This window comes from Sebastes umbrosus, chromosome 2, assembly GCF_015220745.1.
Source record: "Sebastes umbrosus isolate fSebUmb1 chromosome 2, fSebUmb1.pri, whole genome shotgun sequence".
Lineage (NCBI taxonomy): Eukaryota > Metazoa > Chordata > Actinopteri > Perciformes > Sebastidae > Sebastes > Sebastes umbrosus.
In genome coordinates, this window is record NC_051270.1 from 17,128,778 (window position 1) to 17,147,856 (window position 19,079).

Here is a 19,079-nt window from a genome sequence, read left to right on the forward strand (position 1 = left end):
TGAGATTAACATGCTTTTATTTCATGATCATCTTTCATGGTATAATTGTATAATCATAAGCAAACCGCAGTCAGCTTTTAGATTAAAACAAATCTTGTACATTTTAATTAAATGTTCATTGAAACGTAAGCCAAGCTATGAGGAAGGAACATTTCAACATCTGCCCTGGAAGTACAGAAGAGACCTTATTCATTGGTCAAATTTCTGCAGGACAACAACAAATTAGAGCCCCACTGTGACAACACCGCGTGGCTGTCACAGTGGACCTAGCAGTCTAAAAGACGGACACCATGTACCTGCAACTTCCCCGGTTTGAATCCGGCTTTGACCTCTCTAATCTGCCCTTACAGTTCCTCTGATCCTCTACTCAATCAAATAAAGGCAAAAATGCACACAAAATATATATGTATTAATAAAATGAGAATACTGTGCACAAAACGACACAAATAAACAGACTTGAATCTGCATCGTATTTAAGATTATCTGTTAAATCATTACATTTTGCTATAAAAAACGAAGCACTGACAGCAATATAGAAAAGACAAAGTATAATTACACACATATCCAAATTTTCTTCTTCAGCAATTCAATGAAATTAAACAAAACCATCTTTAAATTCTATCATAAACAGCATTTCACACATCATGTGTCATGGCTGCAGTGAGACGTCATTCTTCTTCTACCGTTGCTTCAGTCTGCCATGTGCTGTGTGTTTAAGGTTCAGGGTGTAACCAAACCAATCCACCTGCCTGTAGAGAGCTTTGTGTTTGCAGAACACAAATATTAACCAGCTACTGATTATCAGGCTGCGTAAAACTGTTGTTAATTATCAAAACACACCTAAGGCCACGTTGAAGCCATTCTGCCTGCCTCCTGTTAACTATTTCCAGCTTGATCTATTCAAATATTCAGATAGGTATGAACAACCTTTTTATTTTTGCATGCAGCTGTGTTGCTGGCAGCATACTGATTATTGTGCAGAATTCAAAGCAATACCTTGTATGTAAAATGTCTTAATTTTAACAAAAAAAACTGTGTCTGAGAAGAAAAAACAAATTCTTAGTGACATCTGTGTTTACACTCTGTGTACATCGACTGGTACCCGCAAGCTGTTATGTCTGATTTCCCATTCAAAAGCAGAATTTACATTTATTCAAAATTAATCAAACTGGAATGTAAACTGAAGGTTGAGAGTGCTTGTTGTGACAGTTCAAACGGTGTACTTGTCCTCTCCTTGCCTCTGTGCTTTGTGGTAGTGGGTATAGCTGCCGTACAGCTCATTGAACACCTCTCTGACTCCCATCTGCAGCCCGGCCGTCAGGAACTTGATATCCTGCTCCATACACAGGTCCAGTATCCGATAGATCCCCTCTGTCAGATGCAGCTTAACGTCTGGTCGCAGAGTAACCTGAAGAGGAAAATGAAGAGGAGCAAAGAGCAGAGGAGACAATAGAACAAAAGACAGGAATTTAAAAGTAAACCAGATGTATGTGAGGTCAAACTATGTTCACATCTATTTCATAAATCATATTTTTGTTTCACCATCAATAGCCTTAGTTACACCAGACTTTTCACACATACACACACTGCGACTCATCTCTGCTTCCACAGTTTCCTCATGCACTTTAACAAGATCGGATTTCTCTTTCTTAGTTGATTACTGGCAACATGACGTCTGCACACAGCCTGAGGGACAGCCTGAGGCAAACCTATCAAGCCACACATTATCTGCCACAATAGTTGAATATTCATCCAGCTTCATAACCACGAGGTTCAATTTGAGTGGCATCAAAGGACAGACAACATCATCTGTCCTGGTTAATGTTAATGCAAATGTTAAGAGCAGGAGTCCAAAGGGACGAGACTGATGATCAATTAATTACTCCTGTTTGGAACGGGAACATCAAATATTCAACGAGGCAAATGGAGCCTCGTTGGTTATGAGGAAATGGATGGAGAAATCTGGATTTAAACGCTCAGAAAGAAGGACGTCCTGAAGATGATCGATAAAATATCACAACATTATTGTCGTTGTGTCTATTTTCAGCCTTCTGACCTGAGGATGTGTGGTATTAACTTTATAGCATCATTTACTCTTCTTGTTTTTGTCACTGTTGCTCTGAAACTGAACTGAAAAGTGGACAGTATCAGAGGTACTGAGAATGACCAAAAAAAAAACACATGCACGGTACTACTAGGGGTTGGACAGAAGAACATGTAAAAGACAAGTAAGGGATAATGTACAGCGAGCCGACACGAAGCGGAGGGGTTTCTCGTCGCCCTGAAGGGGTTTCTTTCACAACAATGACCCGCTAGCTGTACATTATCCCGCTTATTACATGACTACTTACTTAAGAAATCAATAACTTGACACAAAAATGGTCCACCAGAGTCCGACATCAGCAATGCACCCATAGTAATGGTCTGTTATACACAGCAACGGTCTGCTATAAAGAAATAACAGACGGCAGAACGCCATGATTAACCAATCAGAATTGAGTACTCAACAACGCCGTGTAATAAAAAGACTTAATCTGAAGAAGAGCTTGAAATGTAAATACTTGTACATGGGAGCATTATCTAGTGGGCGGACTATTTTTTCCATCTGATCTGATAATGACACACACACTTCATATCTCCCTGCAGCAACACAACGCCCAGCTTTGCTCTCTTTCTCCAACAACACACGAACGTGCATGTACACACACAATAGACAATTTACACCTTTGTGCTCAGTGAACCCTGCAGAACAACCCATTAGACCATTCAACAGTGTCTGGTTATTCATCCCTGTGTTACTTTATACCCCCACAGGTGTTACACACCCATGACCTCATTATTTGTACAGTTGGCTGGACCAGCGTCCTCAGACATTTGACATACGTCATTAAATAAGTTGACGCCCCCTCTGTGCTGGTGACTGTACCTGTTAAATGATTAGTTAAAACCTCCCTCACCTGATTACAGGCTTCCTATTATGAAGGGAACAGCCTGTTGTGGGTTTTCTAACAAAGCTAACCTATCAAATGTCATGTGGAGCATCAGCCTGCCAAAGTCACAGTTGGTGGTACGCCAACTTATATTGTGATATGAGACTAGATACCGTCTTTGTGATAATAATATGGCGTAAGTGTTGTCTTTTCTGGGTTTTAAAGGCTGCATTACAGTAAAGTGATAATTTTCTGAACTAACCAGACCGTTCTAGATGTTCTATTATTTGCCTTTACCCACTTCGTCATTATATCCACATTTCTGAGGATTATTTATCAAAAATCTTACTGTGTAAATAATTTTGTAAAAGCACCAATAGTCAACCCTTTAACATCGTCGCAATATCAATATCAAGGTATTTGGTCAAAAATATTGTGGTATTTGATTTTCTCTATATCGCACAGCCCTACGCTGACTGTCCAAAAACCTGGCGTTGTGATCATACCTGGATCTGGATTCTATGATACCTGAAGAGAACAGGAGCCCAGCGGGAGCACGCTGCTAGCAAAAGTTATGTTTAGGGTTTGAGGGCGACTCCTCTGGTTGCAAAAAGAAGTCTGATTGTATAGAAGTCTATGAGAAAATGACTCTACTTCTCACTTGATTTATTAACTTAGTAAAACATTGTAAACATGAGTTTATGGTCTCAATCGCTAGTTTCAAGTCTTCTTCAATACAGCATGATGTTCATTTAGGAAATGATGGACCCATTTAGAGTCAAATAGACCATAAAGCAGGGTATGCTTTAGGGCGTGGCTACCTTGTGATTGACCGGTTGCTACCACGACGTTGTCCGGTCTGGGAGTTGTCCGTGTTTTCGTCTTACAGCTTTCAGTTCATGAAAGTTAATTATAACCGTTTGGTGGCCTAAAAATGTCTTATTCAGCGTTCGGTTGTACTTAGCTCCACCCTCTCATGTCACTTCTGGTTGCAAAATACCGAGATGGCGACGGCCAAAATGCCGAACTCAAGGCTTCAAAACGGCAGTCCACAAACCAATTGGTGACGTCACAGTGACTACGTCCACTTCTTATATACAGTATATGGATGAAGGTCTTGGTTGTGAACTGTAAGTCTGTTTTTTCCTATTACTTTGCAGCATTGCTACTTAGTTTTTGGTTCTATGACACACCTGTTTCTTGTTTGTCGGGACTATTTGAGCTGAAGACTGAAAATGGCTGAAAATGAAAACAATCTGGGGTGTGGAGTTGGAAACAAGTGAAGTTTACCAGACCTCTGTAGCCTGCTCCTCATGTCTGATTGAGGCTAGCAGCTCAAGGATACATTGTGTGTAATGCAGGCGCCTGGTTTTCGACAAGGATGAAGAATGCATGGAATAAAAATGACAATATTTCTGGTGCATCGATTGATCCGTTTTCTTTAAACTGTCCATCATGAGGAGGGTTTGTTTTAGAACAGCAAGTCAAACTCGAATTAAATGCTTAAATCCACAAACTCCAGTTTTTTCTGGCTGCAGCTCCACTCTGGTCCAATAACACCTGGCTGCTGCACAGACAGGTCAGTTCAGGCTAAGAGCCATTAGAAACAGTTCTGACACAGAGACGGACAAATTACCTCTGACATACAAAAGAGGTCCATCTCTCTGAAAAGCCCCATTAGAAGCACAATAGAAATCCAATTTTAGGATTATTAGATGACTCACACAGAGCTCAAAGGATCCCGAACACCTCACTGCTTCTGTCTGTCTGTCTCTCTGTCCAACTGTCTGTCTGGATGAACACCTTCATGTCTTCCTCTCGGTGTGGAAACTGCTGAGTCGGTTTGGCGTCATGTTAAATACAGTCTGGTAGCAGAGAGGAGCCGCGTTCACAGACCAGACGTGACTCACTGCTCTGTGGGAACATCCTGCCTAAAGCTTCACTCCAGCACATGGAGTTACAGTAATCCTGAACCCGTTCACTCACATTTGTGAAACTTCCCTATCTGGCCAATGGAAATACGTCCCACCTCTGCTTCTGAGCGTCAGCGTCTCCGCCACTTTGCTCGGCTGAATCTCGCCGGCTCAACGGGCACCACCAGACAAACTGGGCTGGATCAAAGGATCAGCTGAGATCCCGTTGCCTCATTCATACATACATGTATGTGTGTGTGTGTGTGTGTGTGTGTGTGTACCTTCTGCAGCTCTGTGACGTACTGAGCCACCATGAAGGCCGACAGTGTGGTGAAGCTCTCAGCTGTAGCAGCGATGTGAGAGTACATCCTCTCTACCAATCTGGAGCACTGGAGAAACACGTCACCGTCTGGACGTTAAAAACATAACGCATGTTAATTGTTTACATCTGATAAACAATTAAGTTAGAATGAGGTTACTAGAGGAGCAGAGATTAGGCTGCACATACAGAAAACGTCTCCAACTTGCTAAGAGACCGATTGGCTTGTAATTAATAATTTCTGTGTTGACTAAGTGGAGATTTCTGCAACAGACGTCTGCAGTTTCTGGAAAGCTACTGCTGTTGAGTGAATATCAGAAACTGCCAACAGTTTGAGTCTGGCAACGACACGTCCCAGTTCCCTCCCAGTTCCAGGAACTTCCAGTAACAGGAAAAGAAAATTTTAAATTTAAGAAAGCACCAAACTGTATTTCCAATTAATTTACAATTTGTTACTAATCTGCTGTCTCATTCTTTGTTATATTTAAAAGGACAGAAGGGCACCAAACCACATATGAACTTTCCTGTTGCTCCCTACAACTACAACGACCTGCTTTTCCAAGCAGGTTAAATCGAAAAAATATTTGCACAGATAAAATTAGAGTATTTCTCTCCAAAACCGATATGTGTTTTTCCTTTACGGTTATATAACGAGTCTTCTTGTCAGAGTCTGCGTGTGTTACCTGTGTCACTGTCTCCTCTCTGCCGACCTTCCTGCATGATGGACGCCACCAGACGATAGAAGACATTTAAGAATGACGGGGCTGCGCTCAACATCACCTGGACACACAAGAAGTATACAGTCAAACAGTATATTTATACAGTAAAACATTTATAGAATAAATCTAAATGGACACTCATACAGAACTGTTAGTTTACTCTGCTGTTTAAAAGCTGTAAATATGCTCAAGTGTTTTTTCTCATAAAGAGTGCTTTTTCAATTTATTTTATTTAACCAGGAAATCCCTTGAGATATAATCTCTTTTTCAGAGGGAGAACTGGGCCAAGACAGCTCGCCAGTTACAGTTTGAATAGAAATAAAACACAACAGACAGGAAATACAATCATTAAACACACAAGGAAGACACTAAACACAGCTCAAAAACAACATTTCTTACAATCTTCTCCCGCCCCGTTCCCAGCCTGCCTCGGCACTTTCATCTATCAATAAAAGGCAAAAAATGCCACAAAACAAATCTTAAAAAATAAAAGCTAACCACTTTGTTTATGTTTAAAACATCTATATTCAATTATATGGAGGGATAGTACATTTATTCTTGAGGGCATCCAGCTGACTTCACAGTATGACCGCATAGTCACAGACTTTCACATGAATCCAACTGCCTGATTGAGCGTTTCCATTCTTTCACAGTATTTATATAGTACTTAATCCTGATTTATAATTTTAAAAAAAAGACACAAAAATCCCCCTTTTTTACAATGTGGGACCTTTGAATTCTAGTGGAGATTTGATTGTTTAAAAAGAAAACACCAAATATGTAGACTGTATTAAAGGGAAATATGTAGAAAATGGTGCACAAGACATGCAGAGCATTTGCACTTAATGGTACAGCCCAAAAAACTTTGCAACATCAGCAAATCGCAGCATTTTCATGGCTTGAGTCCTCAAAGAGCAGCCATAAACCTCCAGTCCAAATAATGACTGAGGTAAAAGTTGGATTCCCACAAGAGCTACGTTTGCATTTCTGTCCACACCTCTCTCTCTGTTCTCTATTCACGGCCTACAGTGGAGGATGAAGAGAGAAAGAGAGAATATAAACGAGGGGGAGATGATGTCACCAGCTCTAATTGGAGCTCGGTAATGGTTTCCATCGACTTAAACCAGCTCCATGCCAACCACCACTGCATGCCAGCTCCCCTACCTCTCCTCTCCTCCCTCCTTCCTCTGTCCTATCACACCTCCTTTCTCCGGCTCACTCCCCTCTTTTCTACTTTCTCCTCAAACTTCCCTCGTGCACCGCATTCAAATCACATCTTTTGTTCTCCACCTACTGCTTCTTCTCTCATCTCTTTATCACTTTTTTATTCTCCTCTCTTCCCCTATAAATGTACTCTCCCTCCTCTCCTCTCCTTTACCGCTGTGTATTGTCCTCACAAACATCTGATATCGGTTAGCTGGTTCTTGCCCTGTTTGATTCAATGCAGATGCCCCGTTTCAGTCACACTATATGATTGTTTCAGAACAAAAAAAAAAACTGTCAACATTTCAGAAAGCAAGCAACAAAAACCATTATCACATTAACACCATTATTGTAACATGCAATGCGTAAACCAAACAAAAGTTTGTGTGTGGGCTGGAATGTGGATTCCCATTAAAATGTTTTACATTTCTAGTAAAATGTCTCCCTGTAGGAAGAAATGTTCTTTGTCACCACTTTGGTTGCAATGCAAACACTTCCCGTAAAAGCTGGGAATTTGGACGTTATGAGGTTTTCGTGCAGCTGCAGCATGACGCTGGTGAGCTGCAATATCCTTTTCTTTAAAAGCGACATTCCTCTGGAGCATCCTGTGGGCTCAGCAGCTGAGTTTGATACCACATTTTCTATAAAACAGGGTTTCAAACCAGCAGCCTTGAGCTATAATGACCTTCATTACACAAGAATGGGGTTATGAACCTTTAAACTAAAAAAAAATAATGTTATATTTTCATTGATTCTTTTGATTGATTGGTGCATTACACAGAAAGGTGTTTCTGTTATTCAGCCCACCCTCAACGATATATGGAAATGGAAATGGGTTGGACATAATATTAGAAACACCTCTCAGTATGATACCGCAAAATTCAACAGCATCAAAATTAACTACAGCCTCCAAACTGACCATACAGTTGAATCAATACCTTTCTAAAACAGTTTAAACTAAACCTGAACATTACAGCCTTCATGAAGGTTTATTGCAAGACTGTTGGATTACAATGAATTGGTTTTAGATAAATGTACTTAATAAACTGGCACTGCGTAGATATGTGCCATAAATCTTTGACACAGTCTCTCTGTAATACTCTCTAATATACTACATGGTGCGTATTTTTAATGTTTTTTTCTTGCTCACACTTTTGCGCTAGAAGTGTTGGTTGCTACGTGTCTGGTTTACACAGCATGTGTTTATACCACCCATTTTTTTATTCTATAGCTCACTCTGTCGGTCCACAAAAAATTTCCTCTAGCGGCCACAGTTTTCACACTACGAGGCTGAAATTTGGCACGTAGGTCAAGTGTGTGGGTGCAAAGGTGTGTGTTTGTGTTTGTGTTCATGTGTTGGCAAAAAAGGGGATGTGGCAGTGAGAGCGGTCCTTAACAAAAAGGAGAATAACTTCTAAACGTACCATGGACACACTCATGAGCCCTTTGTCGTAGACACTTGTGGGAGTTATTGGCCTCAGCCAATGTGTGGGTGGGTTAACTCTGCCCCTTATACTTAAGCCACGCCCTCTTCCATAACTCATGAACCATGCATGCACGCATGGATGCATGCGCGTACGTAGCCACAGCTATTGCGAATTCGCGCTTGTTTTTCTTTGAATGAATTACCACATCTTGTAGCGGGGAAAGCAAATTAAACCCCAGATTTTAATCTAATCTTTTAAAACAACACTTAAAAACCTTTGATGTTATTGCCATACAAATAAATGACTTCTTCCTTTTTTCATTCATCTCCAAGTTTGCTTCCTCACCCATTCACTCCCTTCATTAACCCACACCCATCTGCCTCTTCATACCTGCGGATGACACTGGATGATGGCAAACAGCGCCTCATGAACAGCCAGGAACGCCGACCGGTAGACAGGAGGGGTCAAGTGGTCGAGGGGCACCGACTGGAGCGCTCCAAGGACCACGATGACATGATGAGGGTTAGTGATGAGCCCCTCACCCTGGCGCAGCAGTGACGTCATTGACGTCACCGTGGGAACGGTAAAGGGAAGCGTCAGGGAGACGTCCTGAGTGGACGATTTCACTAAGAACTGTAACACAGAAAGAGTCAGAGAGAGAAACATATTCAGAAACACAAACACGCACGCAACATGTCAGAGATTTTGATAACTTTTTAAAGCTTTCTAAAAGTAATTAATACCAAACTCAATATGGAAATTAAGAAAGTGACAAAACCAACAGGCCTTTTTCACAGCAGTCATTTTGTCTTGTCATAGCAGGAAAAGCACAGGTGTTACTATTAACATTAACGATGGCTCTGATCTAGGGCTGCAATTAATCGATTAGTTGACAACTAATCGATTAATTGTTGCAGCTCTTCTCTTCTCTGTTCCAGTCAAGGACTTTGAAACTGAAGCAGCTAAATGGAACTCAGCCATCATACACGCCAAAGTAAGTCCATTAGTATTGATTCATTCTATCAAACATTACACATCTGGTGGAGATCTGTTCTCTACTGAGTGCACTTTTCTAGTTTGGATATTGCACTACTTTGCCCTATTCCATATTCACCCAAGTTCAAGAACTGTGTGTTGCCAAAAAAAAAACAACTTTTACAAATATTCTACTGCTTTTAAAACATGAATATTGAACAGCCATTAAATTTAAATGATTGAAGACATTTAAGTGGGCCTTCTCTCACACTGTCTACAGAGAAGAGGGAGCAAGAAATCAAGAGATCAGACAGATGACAGACATATGGACATAGTGAGTGGGGCTAACAGAGACAGAACAGCATGGTTAGCATATTAACGTACTCTGTGTGTGTGTGTGTGTGTGTGTGTGTGTGTGTGTGTGTGTGTGTGTGTGTGTGTGTGTGTGTGCGTGTGTTATGGTTAAGCAGATTGCGGTGTTGTCTGTCTGCTCCACCCAGCAGCGGGCCTGATGGAAAACACATTGACCAAAAACAGCCTCAGTGGAAATTACAATGAACAGGCACTCCGAAGGAAATCAGCAGACGGTGATTGTCATTTTGGCTGCTGAGTCACTCAAGACGGCTGTCACATGTACTTACAGCACACTGTCACTAAAACGATTACTGATGTAAGGCCAAAAGACATACTGTAAAATACCGTCCCCTGCTTGTCTTAACATTTCTCTGCAAGTTATGCTGACATTTCATGTTTTATGACTTTCCCTTTGTCTACACATGGAAGAAATATTTTAATCACAAGATTATAAAATTGTAACGACAGCCATCTCAGCGGCACTAAGGAATACTTCTATCCGGCAAGTGCACTATCACGAAGTCAATTTAATCAATTTTCTCTGATTAAAAACAAACACAGATCCAACTTCAGAAAGCTGTGTTTTACAACAGCTAACTACTCATTCCGGTGATTTTAAAGTAGATACTGTATGTAACTAAGAGGTCTTTCTTTGGGAGAAAAGCGTTTAGACAGCGCAACATCACACACGTACTAACACAATACTGTTTAACTCATATTAGATGAGAGGGCAGCTCCTCCTGTCAGGGTGGCAGAGAAACTGCAACCATAAAATAATAATTTCCTTCTCATCCTCAAATACCGTTCACCACTCCTGGGGTTTGGACATGTTCAACGCCACTTTCAAACATTTTAAACATTCAGCATATACAGTATAAGGTCAGTATGAGCTCAAACAACTCCTGAACCTAACAACAAAATTCACAAATCTTTGTTTAGATGCATGTATGTGTGCTTGTCTGTCTATGAGTAGGACATGTGCATATGTGTGAAGCAAATTCTTTCATGTGTTTGTGACATATGACTGTATGTGTGTGTGTGTGTGTGTGTGTGTGTGTGTTTTTCTCACCACCATAGCTGATATAATCTGTGGTGCAATGAGCCACAGAGCTTTAGTGCAGGGATCAGGTAACTGACAACAGGACAGCAGCTTAATGATGATTACTGCAGATAGCACCTCCTGTAGAACAGTAGAAGAAGAGGGAGGGTGAGGAAACCGTTCATTTACTAGATATTTAATGTCACAGCAAACATGATTCATGTGAGGGGAAAAATAAGGCATAATCTCCCTCCCATCAAGCAAGAGTTTTTCATGTAAAACACAGTAATAACATCCCTGAAAAAGATGAAATTACACAAAATGTAATCAGTTTCTGGGATATTTAAAAATCAAAAGGTGTACAAGTTATCATGATTGATCCTCACCCTGTAGTTTCCTGCCCTCAGCTTGCCCGTGTCCAGTCCCTCTCTGAACAGCAGAAGCAGCAGGTTGAACCGACCTGAAGTACTTCTCTCCACCAGGTGGCGCAGCAGCTGCTGCACAGCTGGCTCCAGCTCACAAACATCATCGGCAGACAGCCAAGAAGCTGAAAGTGAAAATGTGTCACATTCAGGATAATGAAGCGTGACTGAAATACAAAACTTCATCCAGTCAGATCAACAAATAAGTGTGTCAACTACTGTTTTGATTGACACTGTCAGAGAGTAGGGGCGAACGATTTAAAAAACAAATATGTAATTATGATTATTTTGACTAATATTGTAATTGTGATATTAGAGGAAATGATAATTTTTACATAATTATTCTCATTTTCATTGAAAAAACATATTCAAATGATTATGGTGTGATTTTTGTGGGGATCTGTACCAAACAAAGATGTTTTCTTAAGACTGTAAAATATGATGTGTAGGCCAAGATATCTCTACAGCACGACAATATTAATTCAAAATGGTATTTTGACACACATTTCACCTTTAACAAATGAGTGATGTTGCACTCGACTGCATTATATTGAGAGGTGTTTCTAATGTGCCCATTTATAAACAAGAGGGGGCAAAATATTGCAATATACATTATAAAGCTGACCACATTTTAGTTTTTTGTGAAATATTATGTCAAAATAACTCTTTGCAAATAGGCTATTCATACACAAACACTTCTTATCTGAATAAAAAATGGAATAAACTAAATAAAATAAACTCATGTCAATATGTGCAATATCCAGAGGTTATTGATGAAAGAAAAATACTGACTGATTGCACAGGTAAATGATATGTTTGTTCTTCATTAGTGTCTGTGTACCTGTCAGCAGTCTGTGCACACTCTGCAGTATCTGCATGTACAGCTCATCCAACTCCTTTCCTCCCTTCCTCTCCTCTCCTGGCTCCTCCTCCCTCTCTCCTCTCGTCTTCTCCACGGCTTTGTAGAAAGCGGACAGGAAATGGAGACAGGAAACCAGAAAGTCCAACGGCCTTTGGCCACAATTTATTTCTTTGAGGATCTGCTGGCAGAAGCCCTGATAGAGGCTCATATGACTCAGGCTGAGCTGCTTGTTCTCATCCTCCACTGACAGTGAGGATAGCTCACACTGCAGCATGACGGTAACAACTTCTACAACGAAGGCTTGACCGAGGATGCTGGCTAGCTGGACGACTGACTGACTGACAGTTTGGGGCTTTAGGACGGACTCAACAGTTGGTCCCAGTGAAGCAGTCGTTCTTGTGAGCATCTGAGTCAACGTTTGATCCATTGGTTTACTCCTCCCCAGGTTGGAGGTCATTGCCTGGGAGAAAGAGGTCAGCGATGCCAGCAGGAGATGAACAGACAAAATGGACGATCCTGGATCTGGTTTGCCTGACACAGCTGCTGAACCGGGCGCCACAATTTGCGTGCTCGCCATCTCCTTACTGGTAAGATAGGAGGCAAACTGGTCTAGGTTGAGTCGAACGCTGCTGTTTCTTATTATAATCAGCTGGACCAAGGACTTGATGAAGCCCTGCGATGCTTTGATTAAATCCAACCAATCAGAGCTGCTTGTGGCTCCAAATCCTCCGTTGTTGCTGCGCCAGAGGAGAGAGGACACACAGGCCTGCAGCAGAGTACCACCGTGGGTGAGCTTCAAAACACTTTGGAAGTTTCTACCCTCCAGGAGACAGGTCAGCAGCCTGAGCAGCTTCACCAGGAAGAGAGCGTCGTCTCCAGATTCAGGAGGGTCCACAGCCACCTGTCTGGAGGTTGAGGTGAGCATGAAGAAGAGGAGGAGGAAAAGAGAGGAGAAATCCTCAGAGTTCATCCCATCTGGGTTTAGGTTTTTTAATATTTGGAGTAAGTCTACCAGCTCCTTAATCTGTGTGTCAGTCAGCGATACAGACACCTCTCCAGTCTTTGAGGACGTCAATATATCCTCAACTATAGCCTCTTTTTGTGTGGAGAGAGGAGGCTGACTGGCATCTCTCTCAATTCCTTTCTCCTGAAACTTCAGGAATGTAGGACAAACCTTGGGTATGTGAGCTGCCTTGAGAACACTGACAATCCTTTGTGTGAGGGAACAAACTGTGGCAGAGAACAGTGAAGGCAACTCAGCAAGAACGGGGCTTTGGAGAAGCTGTGAAGAGATGAGAGAGACAGTCAGACAGCCGGGCGGCCGGTCCATTCCTCCGTCGGTCTGCCTGCTGAGGAGTGAACTGATGAGCACATCTGCTACACAGCCCACATCTCCTCCGCTCAGGTAGGGAGCAATCAGAGGCAAATTGGATGTGACAAGATACCAGTGTGCTGCGAGGTAGGAGCTGGCGTTCACGCTCGCAATCTGCCCGTCCCATACCTGCTCTACATCCAGACTCACCTCTGATTTAGCTAAAATAAACTGGGCTGCTCTGTTTAGCAGTGCTGCCGTGCTGGGTTCAGAAAGTAAGAAGGTGTCTAACAAAACTTTCTTCATCTGTTGCAAAGTGAGGAGTTTGAACAGCAAACGGCTCATGGGGCTGCAGGACGGCTGCAGAAGAGCTGGAGCGATCTCACCAGATAGGAGACTTTCTATGTGGGTTAAGGCTGGAGTACACTCTTCAGTCTCACTTGCAGCTGCTGTCTGGGCTGAGTCAAGAGATGTGTATTTGCTGCAGTGGATTTTAAAGAGCGTGTCGACTTCCACCCAGGTGTATCTGAGGAGGAGAGTGGCCTCCTGGGTCTTCTGTTCCCACGGTGCTCCCATTTTAGACTCTGAGACCTTCTCTGACTCTTCGTGGTCCAAATTCTTTTTGCCTTTCCTTGGCGTCCTTTGAGCTTTTGCTTTTACAGCCTTCTTTTCTGTTGACAACAGAAGCAGTAACTCCTTGACGACCTGTTGCATCTCCTCCATCAAACTGTGACTCTGCCTGACTGTGGGAAGAGGAGAGGTATTGTCTAGAGTCTTCAGACTAAACAAAACTACATGAAGCAGCTGGCTGAGTGAGAACAGCTTCAGAGATGAATCTTCTCTCCCCCCTTTATTATCTCCTCCTCCATCCATCTCCATCTTCTCTGCCTCTCTCTCCTCCTGCACCAGGTCAGGTAGTCTGTAACTCCTGATGCTTTCCAACACTGATGAGCAGATCTCTAGGCCCTGGGAAGAGGGAGTGTCCAGAAGACAAGTCCTGAGCGAGGCGGAGATGCCCTCGGACAGCAGAGGAGGTCGGAGGTCGTCCAGCGCTGGCTGACAGATCACAGACAGAAGGTCAGAGAAGAGGCGGGGCAGCTGACGGAGCTTAGTGTACGTTTGGAGGAGACTGCACACCATGAGCTGTTGGGAAACAAACATTTGGTCTCAGTCAGAACTACTTTAAATTCTGCATTTGAAAGTATATAATTTTGTTTTTTTTAATACAAAATGCAATTTAAGATTCAAATCCAGACCTGTCTGGCTCGTTGCACTCGTGCTTCCATGCATTCAGAATTAACCCAGGCTGAAGATAACAGCTGGTCCAGGTCTGGTTCAAGAATCAGATGGTTGAGACTCAACAGCACCTTTAAACAGCGGTACCATGCTGGGATGCTGAAGGACAAGACAGGAAACATTTTCACTGCATGACCAAGAAAAAGGTTACACAAAAAAAGCCTTAAAAGAGGACCTATTATGCTCATTTTCAGGTTCATACTTGTATTTTGTGTTTTTACTAGAACATGTTTACATGCTTTAATGTTCAAAAAATGCTCCACTTTTCTCATACCGGCTGTGCTGCAGCACTTCTTATCACCCTCTGTTTGAAACGCTCTGTTTGAGCTCCTGCCCGAAAAGCCTAGTCTGCTCTGATTGGTCAGCTGGCCCACTGTTGTGATTAGTCAACCGAACCAAACTCTTTGGATTCCGCTCCAGCTTCACTCTCACTAACTTTGTTTGAGGGCGTACCAAACTAGCCGCTACTCAAAATGTATTAATTGGTGACATCACCACTTTACGGAAGAAAAGGCAGGACTTCAAGCGAGGCGTTTCAGGCAGTTCAGGAGCAGTGTTTCTGTGGGGGAGAGTAACTCCCTTTGGCGTGGATTTTGGGCTTTGTAACTTTGCAGACCTCTTACATGCACAAACAACTATATTATGCATTAAAGGAAAGGGAAAAAGCACAAAAGCATAATAGGTCCCCTTTAATTATTCAGAATGTAAAAAACCTTAAACAGACAATGTAAAATATACCAAGGGGTATTTTGTTTTACCTTGGCTGGGCCTGGTTAAAGAGCATTTGTCCCAGAGCTCTATAAAATTTGAGTTGGACCTCTTCATGTCTGATCCTGTCTGCTGCTACGTTGTAAATATCAGCTGACAGAGTCGAGTTCAGCAGGGACTCCACAGCCAGCAGAGCCAGGCTCCAGCTCTCTGGGGAACAGAGGGAGGCTGGGGGAGACTTCTGCCCAGGGGACACTGAGACTGGCTGGGCCGCTTCGGCAGGTGAGAGCGAGTGTCCATCAAGACATACGTCCAAGGCCGGGACCAATCTGGTGAGGAAATAGAAACACAGCATCTTGTGCGCTTCCTCACTTTGTCCTCTCCCTTTTCCGTAGCTTTCCAGAAAGAACTTAAACAGCAGAGGCAACGTGTTGGACTTCACAGTGTAGTGTAGGGGCGGCTCACAGCAGCCCTGAGCACTCAGTTTGGAAAGTATGGCACTGACCGGCTTCAAAGGGCCTTTTGCCCCTCCAGGACCACGTTTCCCAGAATCCTCTTTAGAAGGAAGGAGCTCCTCCTTGTAGGCGGTCAGGTGCTCAGAGGGGAACAAAGCACACTGGAGGATGGAGTCTATCTTGATGCGGATGTCTCTGGACAGCTGCTGACGGAGGTGCAGATGTGTGTGAGAGGGTGCAAATTCCCCAGAGGTCAGCAGGTGTCTGAGTAGCACTAAAGGTTGGAGCAGCTGGTTGGTTACCATAGTAAAGACCCTGTTAGGATTGGCTTGTTGCCGCTGAACTGAAAAATAACATGACAGCGCCTGAAGCAACACCTCAAACAAATTAGCTGCTCGGAGGTTTTCCTTTGGCTTTACAGGAGATTTATTAACATCCAACTTTGGCTGATCAGGAGGATTTTCAGTGATATTCGGCTCAATTTGGGAACTGTCAAAATTGCTAGTAGTTTGAAGACACTCGGTCATCACCTCATCTTGACATATGACGGACTCAGTCGTTAGGGGCTCTGTGAGCAATGGCTGTTGTAGCTCACGGCAGGCCAGAGAGCAGAGCTTAGCCACGAGATCAACAATGAGTTCATACTTGGTGGTGAAGACAGATGAGAGCGCAGGAGAAGAGAGAAGGCCCTGACACACACTCAGTATTGTGGACACACACACTGGAGACTTAGAGCCAACACGAGCACACTCCTGGAGACGGTCAAGCAGCAGCTGGAGGCAATCAGAGAAAAGAGGTGTCAGTTAAACCATTACAGACGCCACTCTAGATTTGTGGTGGTGATCTTATTGAAGTTTTTTAGCACACCTGTGCCATGTTGAGCCTCAGGCTGATGGTCTTTCCCTGCTTGAGAAGAGAGCGGAGCTTGTGGCTGTGAAGCAGATCGTCAAGATAACACCACAGTCCTTCCAGAACGTTCTGAGAAAACTCCACCTTCTGATTGTACCGGCCTGTCAGAGCATGGGTGCACCAGTCCAACAGTACCTACAGAGGAAAAGGGGTGAAGACAGACATGCACAAATAGATGGTAGACATTATATGCTGCTTTTTGAAACAGAGATTTTTGTCACAAATTTGTCAAATGAATGAACAACAATCAACAAGTGGAAAAGACAGCGCTGTACAAATCCTTAAGTATAAGTTTAGTCTAAAAATATCAAGTAACATTATGCACTAAGATTGATGCCAATCCAAATCCCAGTCTGTGAGGTACATCTAAAAAAAACATCCTAAAAAGATTTCCCACTGCAACACTGTACTAAAACTAATAATGAAAAAAAAGCTTTATTTGGGAAGAAAAAGGTGTAGGACCAACGCGTTCTCATCCCAACTCGTCATATACTGCCACTTTGTCCGACCACTCGGCGTCATTTTTTGGTCGCAGTAAACACGTGCTTAATGTTGTGAAGTAAACAAAAACACTTGCTTAGATTCAGGCAATAGAACAACTAGAGTTTAGGGAAAAAACTACACGGTTGGGCTTAAAACTTTTTGTCCCTTTTGTACAGTGAAAATATGATTTGACGTTGTGAACATGGGACACGAAAGAACAGCTGATTGTAACGTGACACACGGGACACGAACAGCGGTCTCCTTGATGAAAACCTTGTGTTTGTTGGCCACACTAAAGGATGCCTTAAGCGTCGGTATCTAATGTCGACGGCCGTGACAAAGCGACGGTATTTGATCCTGGGAATGAGAGCAGGCTGGTAGGACACAAAATATCTACAGACAATATTAATGACATAACCAACAAGACTTTCGTCTGCAAGTTAAGTACAGACAATGGTATTGGTCTTCATAGATAATACATCCTTGATTTAGGTTATAGAAAGTAGGCCCTTCTCACGCTTAATACAAAACAACTACAACTACTTGTGGTTCCAGGCAAAAAGGTTAATCATTATTCTATGAAGACATAAACATCTTGTAACACAACTTCAGCTCTTACCTGCTCCTTGTTGGGCAGCAGGCACTGAGAGGAGACCCAGGCAAAACGTGCCAGCTTTAACTTGTCCTCCCACGGAGTCTGATGGCTCTTCAGTTTCAGATGGATACCTGAGTAGATGGCAGCCATCGCTGCAGCCGATGATGCTGCTGCACAGAGCCTGAGGAGAAAGGATGAGAAGAGGAGGCAGGGCCAGAAGGAGGGAACACAACATAGTAGAGGCAAAGGTGAATATGTTTAATAGAAGGTAACAAGTATTAATTTCATTTAAAGGTCCCATATTATAAAAAAGTGAGATTTTGATGTTTTTTTATGATAAAGCAGGTTTAAGTCCTATATAAATACTGTGAAAGTATGGAAACACTCAATCCACAGAGAAATACACACAGCCCGTATTCAGAAACTCTGTATTTGAAACAAGCTGTCAGGATTTCTGCCCATTCAGGATGTCACGAATATACAATATTTAGACCCTTGACACTATTTTAAACGTAAACATTTTCAATGTGTTCCAGTTTATTCCTGGTTGCAGTTTATGTGAATGTCATCAGCTGACAGGAAGTACACATGGACCCAAGCTGTTGCCTAGCAATGCAATTCTGTTGCAATTCCGTCAAAATGTGCTAAAACGGAGCGTTTCAAACACAGGGTAAATACAGGCATATTCAGGCTGACAGTATGAGCAAAATAAAGTTTTTTTTTTAACATTACAGCATGTAAACATGTTCTAGTAGAAACACAAAATACAAGTATGAACCTGAAAATGAGCACAATATGGGACCTTTAACAGTGATAAACTACATGGGTAAGACTAGAGAAGAGAGTAAGGGAAAGTATATTGATCTTATATGACCATGGAAACTGGTGGTGTTTACTTTATAATGCATGTGCAAACACCCACCCACCCAGGACAGTAAACAATCCACATGCACCACACATGAAACCAAAGACACAATCAAGAAAACAAACACACAAACACATGGAGTAATGAAGCCTGAGGAAATAGAGACAGTGACAGGTCACCAGGCAGGTTGTTTCACGCACTAAAGTAACCAGAAGCACCCAGATATGTATCTTATTTTAGAAGAGAGGATTCACTATACTACAAGAGGGTGTGCTCAGAAATGTTATACTATA

The 19,079-nt window shown here is 42.5% G+C and overlaps 1 protein-coding gene across 3 annotated transcripts in view; it reads right to left on the reverse strand.

Annotated features, from left to right (window-relative positions):
- urb2 (URB2 ribosome biogenesis homolog) overlaps positions 1-19,079 on the reverse strand; it is a 20,516-nt gene continuing 1,437 nt past the window's right edge. For all 3 annotated transcript variants that reach the window (XM_037747027.1, XM_037747018.1, XM_037747037.1), the window contains exons 2-12: positions 17,946-18,102; positions 16,802-16,978; positions 15,530-16,707; positions 14,732-14,870; positions 12,143-14,618; positions 11,266-11,426; positions 10,910-11,020; positions 8,902-9,144; positions 5,846-5,942; positions 5,125-5,252; positions 1-1,408 (exon numbers count right to left, since the gene is read on the reverse strand). In XM_037747027.1, the coding sequence (XP_037602955.1) occupies positions 1,211-1,408; positions 5,125-5,252; positions 5,846-5,942; positions 8,902-9,144; positions 10,910-11,020; positions 11,266-11,426; positions 12,143-14,618; positions 14,732-14,870; positions 15,530-16,707; positions 16,802-16,978; positions 17,946-18,071 (5,034 nt within the window). In that variant the 5' untranslated portion in view covers positions 18,072-18,102 and the 3' untranslated portion in view covers positions 1-1,210. The remainder of the gene's footprint in view (positions 1,409-5,124; positions 5,253-5,845; positions 5,943-8,901; positions 9,145-10,909; positions 11,021-11,265; positions 11,427-12,142; positions 14,619-14,731; positions 14,871-15,529; positions 16,708-16,801; positions 16,979-17,945; positions 18,103-19,079) is intronic.